Genomic DNA, 11096 nt, shown 5'->3' with positions numbered 1-11096 from the left:
CCTACAATGCCATCTTTCAAGTAGGATCCAAGAGTATTTAAATATAATTATTCTACATCCACATTATATATATTTTTTCTCAAAATTTCTTAATTAATTTTTTTAATAACAAAGGTTTCATTAATTAATTCAGATCTGATTCTTTCATTTAATTAATATAATTAATGTGAATGTCAACAGTTACACCTTCTCTTTTCAAACTGCTAGAAGATGCAATAAAAAAAGAACATTACTACAGGTTGTACCTCAATTTCTCATCAAAGCTCTGTGCTAGCTCAGGTACAGCATGGCAGTAAAATTTTTATTGAACATAAGATTTTCATAATTTAATTTCAATAAACTGAAAATTGTGAACCTTAATTATTTTCACATGTTATTTTGTTTAATATCTGGCAAGAAATGAGTGTATCAAAGTAAAAAAAAAATGCATTTTGTTTGCATCAGTTTTGAAGCAATTTGAATTGAAACTGTATGCACAGATTTAAATAAATGATATATGTATTTCCAATAATTGGAGTTCTTGCATAATTTGGACTTGTCACAATTATTATTTGAATCAGGCAAGCTTGTTTATCTTTTGACACATATGTCCACATTAAGCCGCTGAGACAAAATGTCTGGGTCATGCCAACTTTAAGTTGGAATTCATGACACTCAAGTAAATCTTGTGATTAGAGCCTAACTGGCCATGTGCAATGGATCCCAGTGCATCAGCCAAGAAAGAGATCAACTCTCATCATGCATGAGTGTTATCGCAAAGGATGGTAGGCCTACCTATTTATTCTGATTGCATCACGTTCCATCCCTCATGGGTGACGTCCACATAGAACCTGGAAAAATGAATGGACTGTGGATGGTACTGTTCTGTTTATCAGGTACATGTATGCAAATTAATATTGGATGTCAGATATGCAAGATAGTATTTTGATTCTGATTTAAGTGCAGAACCAGTTTGGATGTAAATGAAAAAACACTTCATTTCTACAAAGTTCTTCATAGCTTTTTCTTTACTCTTTGATAGGCTCACTGTTCAATATGTGGTATTACAAATTATTTATTACAGAAAAATACTTCATTTTTTATATTATTTATGCAGGTATGGTGTACTTACTTTATTCTATGTGTGTGTGTGTGTGTGTGTGTGTGTGTGTGTGTGTGAAAGAAATATACTGTACATGTACATAAAGTTTGATGATGCAATAAAAAAACCTTACTGAATAAATCTTTAATGCAAAAAATGTACAACTGCACTCTCGATAAACATAAACTAATACATTTATGTAATGTAAGTGTATATTCAGCAAGCATTATTTTCTTTTTATATGTATGATATATTTCACACAAATAAACAAAATTATTAATTATTATTATATAACTTCAGTGATAACAGTTCATGTGAGAGGACAACAATCTGAATGTGGCAGGGAATGTCCAGAGGAGTATATTCCAGTATGTGGGTCTGACAGGAGAACTTATGGTGAGTTGAAACATCAAATAATCCATTAGGCATATCCTTGCCACTAAAACTGTAACTGCCCTTCTAAGTGTTAAAGAAACAGAGGTTATTGTGTGGTGCTCTGAAACTATACTGAGGATTTGTAAATTGTGCATTTATTTTGGCTTAACTTTTGGTGAATGTGCATGCTTATATTATTTTAAGTGCATGTTTACAAAAAATAATTTAAGATGTGGTTGTTATTTGTAATAACTCTTGATATGAGGACTCTACTGATTAAAATCTTGGACAGCATTTAAAAAGTCACTGAATGCCCAGGTAAGTGTCTGTATATATTCTGATTGGTCTGTCTGTTGCTGTTGTTGTTGCTGATGCTGTCGGACACATGATGTTTGCTCCATAACTTTCAAACCATATTTTTGTTTTACTTTAAATTCACCAAGTGGCTTTGTTTGGTAAAGAGGCAGGTTGCTTTTGAAAATCAGCATGATTGGTTTGCATGTACAGTAATAATTCTGTTTTTTTTTTGCACAATTTTTGTGACTTCCCCCCCCCCCCCATCCAAACCATATTTTTGTATTACTTAATTTTTTTTGTTTGGGTCTGTGTGTGTGTGTGTGTGTGTGTGTGTGTGTGTGTGTGTGTGTGTGAAATTTTCATTTTTCACACATTAGCATTTTCAGTGGCTTTTATATCACATTGAACTGAATCACTTCCTAGTTTTTCAATCTCCATGTACCTGTAGTACATAAGGTAAGAGGGTTAGAGTGATTATGCTATTCTAAAGCATTATGTAACAGTTCATCAAAATTGGCCAAAATATTTTGTGCACTTTTTTCTGTATAATGTTTGAACATTTGACAGCTTTGCTGCCTTGTTTCCTGTATGTTGTCTGTATATTTGCCCGCTTTGCTGACTATTTAATATAGTTGGTAAATACTATTACTAAATTTACTGTAAAAGCCAATGCTGTCAGGGTGTTTTCATTTTTCAAGCATGTTGTAAATGCAGGGCAGACCCAGAATCCACTTCATAAAAACATGAATGATTGAAATTTAACAATCTTTTCAATATAATGCATGCATTGACACTTAAATGTTTAACTTAATTTTGGTTCTTTCAGGTAATGACTGTGAGCTGGACATTGCTATTTGCTTGTTGAACTTGCAGGGACAACAGTTGAAAAAACTCGGAGATGGGGAATGTTCACAATTTACCACAGTGCCCACAACCACTACCACCCCAGAACTAACCACCACATCAGAGAAACCAACCACCACCACCACCACCACTACAACCCCAAAACCAACCACCACCACCACCACTACTACCCCAAATCCAACCACCACCACCACTACTACCCCAAAACCAACCACCACCACCACTACTACCCCAAAACCAACCACCACCACCACTACTACCCCAAAACCAGCCACAACACCCTACATCAGGTGCCCTAAAGTCCAGTGTGCCCCTGGTGATCAGTCTGTATGTGCAAACAATGGGAAAAAATATGCTTGTAAGTATTTTTTTTAATTGTTCTGACTGTAATGACTTAAAAAATTTTACCATCAAGTAATCTTTTTTCTTATCATTTATGACACAGATTGATAAAAAAAAACAATTATTTGAATACTTTTTATAAGTCTAATTATCTTGAACAGGTAAAGCATTACTGGACTACGAAAACTGTATAACGCACAGCAGGGCCACAGAGTGGAATTGCGGATGCTGGGAGACAAAGTGTGGGCTTTTTAATCGACCTGTTTGTGGAAATGATGGAAAGACCTATGCTTGTAAGTAGAAGGAATATGAAAACTGATGATGGTCATTTTTGCACTTGAGTTTTGTATTTTTTTTTTATTACAGTAACTTTGTTTTCCCTTATTCAATATTGAAACTAAAATGATTAGTTTGTGTTTACAGGCAAAAGGTCTCCTCTTCTACACAAATAATTTTCAAAATTAATGAATTTTCACTTATACATACTAGTAAGATGGAATTGGTCTTATTCTAGAAAAATATGTTGAAGAAGCACATTCTTGTTAGAATCTTTATAATGTGTATCCATTTTATTTCAGGTAGACAACAATTGGAATACTTTAACTGCCGTTATGGATCCAGAGTGTATTTCACAAGGTTAGGGGCATGTCCAACAACTAAACCAGGACCTACAACCCCAAAAAGTGTATCAAATCAGTTGTCGGAGGTGGAAAAAGCTTGTCAAGATATTAAGAATGGGGACTGCCGGACAACATCTTATGTATGTGTAGCACCAGATTGGAAAACATACAGTAAGTAATGAAAGTGTGTGTGTGTGTGTGTGTGTGTGTGTGTGTGTGTGTGAATGATACTGTAAATATGTTTATGTTTGTCAAATGTGATGTAACACTGTAGGTCATAAATGGCATTTTGTTGTACATAATTTGCTCCAACCTGAAGAGCTTTCTCTTATGTTTTTCAGATGAATGTGAGTACTTGAGGGCTAAATGCCATAATGGCAATGGTACTCCTATTTGGTGGCATGGGGGAAGATGCTTTGTAGATTTGGACATAAACAACCTATTTGGATAGAAAAACTGGAACTCATTTGTTACATATTCCAAATTCTGTTACTTGTTGCTTGTGGTGAAATAAACATTTGTTACAGGTTATGTTTTTCCAGATCAGATATCCTCAGCTGCAAGTATATAAAGCACCAAAACAATTTTAATTGTTACACTTAGTCACTCACATATTACCTAACTAACTAATTCACTAAAAAAATTCTTCCTGACTAATATTATAACTATTTAAACATAACATACTCAGCCAAATGACATAACCAGTAACCAACATCCCAAATGGCAAACGCATTGGTGACAATTTTGACACCTATATGTCATATGACAACTGATATCACAGCTAGGGAAGTTACCCAAAATGTTAACATAAGAGTGAAGATAATTAAAACAATCCACCAGCATATCAAAAGCATCATAAAACCAGTAAAATCGCTTAAAAATATTTCTTTATGAATTTCTAAAAGAATGTTATATGAAGAAAAAAACAATGCTATTAGTCTTGATGAGTGAGCAATAAAGCCAAGGATAAACTTGTAATGTAACTTATCTATTATGGCATCAAATAGAGAAAGAGATACCCTCATGCAATCGTAACAACAGACAAAATGGCTTTTTAAAAAAATTAAGGGATACTTGTACTAAAATACCCAGAAAGCACAAGGCCAGTGGTCTAACTTTGGGCTGACATTGGGCCAACTTTGCTTGACATTGAATAACAGACATTGGGTTGTCATTGGTCCACTAAAGGTATTATTTGCCTGTACCTCAAGGTTGGAGTGACCTCATTTGATACTGGGACTAATACAAAATCTGCATGCAAAGAATATTGGCTGTCAGTGGTGAAATTCCATGAAAATCTTTGGGCTTGTGTACCAGACCTTCCCATTAAAAACCATCCGCTTCACATCTGAGGACTTGCAAGAAGTTGGAAAGCTAAGATTGAAGGGAAACATGAAACTAAAACTTTGGGCCTGGAGACTGGGGTTTCTGATTTACACATTTACCTTGTCTGTCTCAACCTACAGTATTAGTAGCTACTCAGTAACATGATAAAAAAACTTGGTCACTGAGTTCAGAATGAGACAGCCTGACTGTTTCCACGCCTTCACAATCAATACACCTGTTCTACCTGTGCTGTACTTACTACCACTGTGATATAGACTGGTGTTAATACCAAATGCAGACAGCCTGACATACTACTACCTTTGTATAGTGTACACCTAAGAAGATGAAGACATTATTTTTGCTATGTCTTACAGGTATATGGATTATGTTTTATTACATATTACACAGGCAGATACAGCATTCCCGTTCCCCATCTCACTCTGCTGTAAAGACATCATTGAAAAGAATGGTGCATTTTTGTTTATTATGTTGTATCTGTGGGCTTTTCTTTTCCCTTTTCAGTCCCACCACTTTTGTTTTGGAAAGGGAGAAGGACATACCCTTATATTATGTCTCTGATTGTGAACTGTTATGTAGTCTATATTTATTTTTCAAGCGTTTCCATACCACTGTAACAGTTATTATTTAAACTGTGATAAAACCTATCAAACGTAGTGTCTAACAATTATAAGCAACAGATAATTTTTTACAGATTTTAATATTGACTAGAAATGCTTTAGAAACATATAATACATTAATCATGTATATCATAAATAGTTAATTATTGATAATACTTATCTTGGTTATAAGAACATTAAATGCACTTATTCCCAGTGATGAGCAGTTTGGTAAAATGCCAAGACAGTAACTGTATCAAGGTTTGTCTGGAGGAGTATATCCCTGTGTGTGGAAGCGATTTAAGGACATATGGTAATTACGACTGTATTTGAGAATGTCATTGAACCACATTGATTGTAAGAACTTATCTTTAACCCATTTATATTTTAAATTTTATATTTACCTGTAAAGTAAACACAAAAAAGTAGCAATTCAGTGAGTTTCATACCATACAATACACAGGTAAAGATAATATCTTGTGTTCTTCTTGTAAATTTTAACCTTGTCTGTTTGACCCTGTAGTGATGGTACCTTTATGAAATATAGGTAAAAGATTACCAATTTAAAACCCAACACTGAGAAGGAAACTGATTATTAATTTTATTTTTTCTTAGGAAATGCTTGTGAATTGGAGAATGCACAATGTTTGTTCAAACATCAAGGACAAACAATTTTAAGTCTTGGACCTGGAGAATGCTCAAAATATACCACTTTACCAACAACAACCAATGAAAAAATAACACAGAACTTAGCAACAGTAAAACAAACCACCACCCCAAAGCCAACTACAATAAAACCATCCACCACCACCAACAAACCAATCAGTACCACATATCCAATTCCATCCACATCAAAATCAACCACAACCAGAACCACTACAACTCTTCCAACGTCTTCTACAACCTTAACTCTCAAAGCAACCAGCAAATCTGCAACAACCGCAAAAACCACTTTAAAGCCTGCTGCTACCACCCCATATGTAAGATGTCCTAAAGTCCAGTGCCCCTCTGGTGCTCGGTTTGTTTGTGCAAACAATGGGAAATACTATACTTGTAAGTATTTATTTGTCCTTGTATAGTGATGATATTTTGATATTTCACGTACCACATTGTTGCTAATTAAAAACAGTAATTAATTTACTTTTTAATCGTTTTTACAGATGACACATTAGGAAGGGATTTTTAGAAATATTTTTATATGTCAGAAATTATTTTCAGGTAAGGCATTACTGGACTATGAAAACTGTATTACAAACAGTAGTTCCACAGTGTGGAATTGTGGATGCTTTAAAAGGAAGTGTGGCCTATTTAATCCCCCTGTTTGTGGAAGTGATGGGAAGACCTATACATGTAAGTAGAAAAGAAATAATGAATGTTTTTGCACATGAGTTTTGTCTTCCATTTGTCTCCCTGCATATCCTATATTATAAATGGATTGTCAGAAAACCATACTTGCAGAAGACATTTTTGAAGCAATTTTGCTTGTACCAGGTATGAAGAAGCAAAGTATTATATTGCAAAAAAAAAAGAAAACCTGAAGGCCACTCCCCAGCGGGCAAATCAACATTGAATCAATGTTGAATCAACGTTGATGGTCAACGTTGAAACTATGTTGATATGACGTTGACTATGAAAGTTGACTCAACGTTGAACCATCAAGGTTGAATCAACCTTGAGGTCTCAATATTGAATCAACGTTGACAGTCAATGTTGAAACTATGTTGATATGAGGTTGACTATGAAAGTTGACTCAACGTTGAACCATCAAGGTTGAATCAACCTTGAGGTATCAATGTTGAATCAACGTTGACGATCAACGTTGAAACTATGTTGATATGACGTTGACTATGAAAGTTGAATCAACGTTGAACCATCAAGGTTGAATCAACCTTGAGGTATCAATGTTGAATCAACGTTGACTATCAACGTTGAAACTATGTTGATATGACGTTGACTATGAAAGTTGACTCAACGTTGAACCATCAAGGTTGAATCAACCTTGAGGTCTCAATGTTGAATCAACGTTGACGGTCAACGTTGAAACTATGTTGATATGACGTTGACTATGAAAGTTGAATCAACGTTGAACCATCAAGGTTGAATCAACCTTGAGGTATCAATGTTGAATCAACGTTGACAGTCAACACTGAAACTATGTTGATATGACGTTGACTATGAAAGTTGAATCAACGTTGAACCATCAAGGTTGAATCAACCTTGAACCATCAAGGTTGAAACAACCTTGAGGTATCAATGCTGAATCAACATTGATACCTCAATGTTGAATCAATGTTGAAATAAAGTTGAATTTGAAAATTGAATTAACGTTGATATATCAATTAGGCTATCAGGATATTTGATTGAAATTTGCCTGATGGCTGAGTTGTTCTCCAAGATATCAAGCATTTCTTGAAATAAAAAGACTCAGATCTGAAAAGGGGGGGAAATTGGGAAAATTACCTACAAAAAAAGGTAATTCGGAAGAAAAGGGGGGGGGGGTCCAGACCCCGGGACCGGCCCCTGTATCCACCTATGGGTCGTCAGATTCTTTTTAAACTTTCCAGTTTGATGCTCAGTGTTACGGACCAAAACAGCCCGAACATAAAAAAACACAAACAACAACTAACTTAACTATGAATATAATATATTACAAACAATGAACATACACTACATAAACTAACTACATGTAATACTATCATGTTGCATAAACTTTAACATTTGTCAAATACAGTTAAATTCTAACAGATTCGTAGACAGTCAAGTTTTGAAGACGCAATGTCACAGTTTTACGAGTCCTTATCTGTTGAACGATCATCCTGATAGTGTGGGGTTTGGAAGACGCAATGTCACCGTTTTCCATGTCCTTATCTGTTGAACGATCCTCCTGATAGTGTGGCCTCACAAAGTACTGTTAATAAAGTACAGTTTTTGTACTGTAAAAGTGTTACACACTGTCCACACTCACGTGTTGCATCAGTTCATGTTATCCGGAGTCTCGCACTTAATAACAGTCCCGCACTTCATTTACATTATACAAGTATGCAGGCACATACGGTAATTACTCATAAAAATTAAACAACAAATTAGCTTTACTAAAATAATTATAACGTCACATCAGGTAGTTAAGATTATTTTAAGAATACAAAAACAAAGGGTCACCAGTCTAATTTTTTTCTCACAGCTAACTTCAATTTCCAGAAAAACAGGCATTTTTGGCTTTTTCAAGCTTTTTCTTCAACCTTGAGTAAAATTTTGTCAATTTGCCATAAAGTAAGGCTGGTGACCCTATGTTTTTTCTTTTTCTTAAAGACCTGTGGAAAGTTAAAAAAACTGACGACCGCTTTTTTCACAAAATTAATTTTAATGAAAAAGGGGTAAAACAAGTGTTTTATGAGGGGTAATTACCCCTATGCATACCTCTCTAGTGAGATAATCATTTAAAACTATTATCAAGGTTATGATTAAGGTTATAAAGTTAAGGTTGGCCCAATGTTGAGATCCAGTTGATATGTCAACATTGACAAAGGGTTTACAAACACAGGTTGATTCAATGTTGAAATCCTGTTGATCTATCAACATTGAAAACTGATTGACAAAGAAAGGTAAAATCAATGTTGAGACCCTGTTGATCTATCAACATTGACAATTGGTTGACAAGAAAAGGTTGATTCAATGTTGAAATCCTGTTGATCTATCAACATTGAAAATTGATTGACAAAGAAAGGTTAAATCAATGTTGAGACCCTGTTGATCTATCAACATTGACAATTGGATGACAAGAAAAGGTTGATTCAATGTTGAGATCTTGTTGATCTATCAATATTGATGGATCAACATCATCTCAACCTATCCTCAATGTTGAATCAACGTTGAGTGCCCGCTGGGTCCTGGTGGAAATTGATCTTAAGTCATATTTGATGCATTTTCATTTAGTAAGCCCCAATTACTGTAGTAGTATAAAAATATGTTGAAAAAGCAATTTCTTTATAGAAACATCACATCATAGTATATCCATTACATTTCAGGTACACAAGAAATGGAATATTTGAACTGTCGTTATGGAACCAAAGTGTCTTCCACAAAGTTTGGGGCATGTCCTACAATAAAACCAGCTCCTACCACCCCTAAAAGTACAACAAATCAGTTGTCAGAGGTAGCAAAGGCTTGTCTAGATATTAAGAATGGGAACTGCCAGACTACATCTTATATATGTGTATCACCAGACTGGAAAACATACAGTAAGCAATGAAAGAATATATAAATATAAAGCCATATTATAGAAATTATTCTTTGGAAAAATACGGAGCAGCAAAAACCTTAAACATATTTTGCGCAAACCCATGCAGTTTTACAGAACTCAGGGATAAATATTGGCTTCCAGAAATATTCTGGTAATTAGCAATATGGACAAGACGGGGAGGGGGGAGGGAATGGCCAAAATCATGTACATGTGCAATGATTGTTTTATAAAATACTTTTTCTGAACTGATGCTTTATCACCATTGGCATATGGTCTTCAAGCAATGCAAATAAACCAGTATAGTTTTGGTCAATTCTCATGCTTAAACATACTAAGTACTGTTTGTAACCAAATTATCAGAATTACCCATTTCTTTTGATACAGGCACATCACCAATGTTTATACATGTAAATATTTTTGATAAGGCCAAATAATATGTGAATTACAATTACTTGTTATTGGAGAGAGCGATTTGTGCAAAACAGATTAAAGAGGGGGGATCAATACTTTGTTAACTATTTTGGCTCCATTTAATGCTTTTTAAGTGGAGGACCTTTGTTGACACCCTAGACGCCCAATGGCGTAATAGGAGATAGATAGATGGAATGCTTTTTAAAGCAATTAAAAAATTTAAAACTAAGAAAATGAACACCACATATTATATATATCTTTTTGCTTTTTAGTTATCATATTTACATTGAAAAATTCTCAAAAAACCATTTCCACAAACAAAGGTCAACTCTCAGTCTATAATTAATCTACTAGTTACTGCATGTTTATATTTGAGAACATATATTCATTGGTATTACTTTTAAGGATGTCGAATGTGATACACCTTTAGGAATTGATCCCAGTTTTAGAAGCTTCTTCTACATTTTTCAGATGAATGTGAGTACTTGAAGGCCAAATGTGAGAATGGAGATGGTACTCCTATTTTGTGGCATGGGGGAAGATGCTTGTTGAATGGGATTATTGGATAGAAAAATTGACACTCATTTGTGACAGATTTTTATTTTCTGTTAGCATTCTGTGGTGAAATAAACCTCTGTTACTCTTTGTATATGTCTTTTGAGTGCTTATGTACTTGAATCTTTAAATGTAACTAATTTACAAAACAATTAATTACTCACCCACTTAGCTAACAAACTAACCAATTAGTTTAACAAACAAATAGTTTATTACAATTGAAATGCATGTATTATTGTTTTAAAAGTTACAAATAAAAGATTTAACACTGGTGGTGCATAAGTCAAAAGTCCAGATACCTTTTCCATGGATACTGCTTAATTTAGAATTGAAAAAATAAAATTGACAGGTATCTGCAACATTGTTCA

The 11096-nt window shown here is 34.3% G+C and overlaps 2 protein-coding genes across 2 annotated transcripts; both read left to right on the top strand.

Moving 5' to 3' along the window:
- The first annotated feature begins 688 nt into the window (after positions 1–688).
- LOC106180070 (uncharacterized) lies at positions 689–4105 on the top strand. The gene is made up of 6 exons (XM_013563937.2): positions 689–875; positions 1382–1477; positions 2580–2975; positions 3121–3252; positions 3538–3750; positions 3921–4105. The coding sequence occupies exons 1-6, from the start codon at positions 809–811 to the stop codon at positions 4028–4030; spliced, it is 1014 nt and encodes a 337-aa protein (XP_013419391.2). The 5' UTR covers positions 689–808; the 3' UTR covers positions 4031–4105.
- A 324-nt stretch (positions 4106–4429) lies between these two features.
- Positions 4430–10820, top strand: LOC147763464 (uncharacterized). The gene is made up of 6 exons (XM_087004291.1): positions 4430–5279; positions 5740–5835; positions 6138–6575; positions 6741–6872; positions 9548–9760; positions 10645–10820. Exons 1-6 carry the CDS (start codon positions 5249–5251, stop codon positions 10740–10742), a joined length of 1008 nt encoding a protein of 335 aa, XP_086860417.1. The 5' UTR covers positions 4430–5248; the 3' UTR covers positions 10743–10820.
- The last annotated feature ends 276 nt before the right edge of the window (positions 10821–11096 follow it).

Source organism: Lingula anatina, chromosome 2, assembly GCF_051362555.1.
Source record: "Lingula anatina isolate TDL-2025a chromosome 2, LinAna3.0, whole genome shotgun sequence".
Classification (NCBI taxonomy): domain Eukaryota; kingdom Metazoa; phylum Brachiopoda; class Lingulata; order Lingulida; family Lingulidae; genus Lingula; species Lingula anatina.
This window is presented reverse-complemented; position numbering and strand designations above follow the sequence as displayed.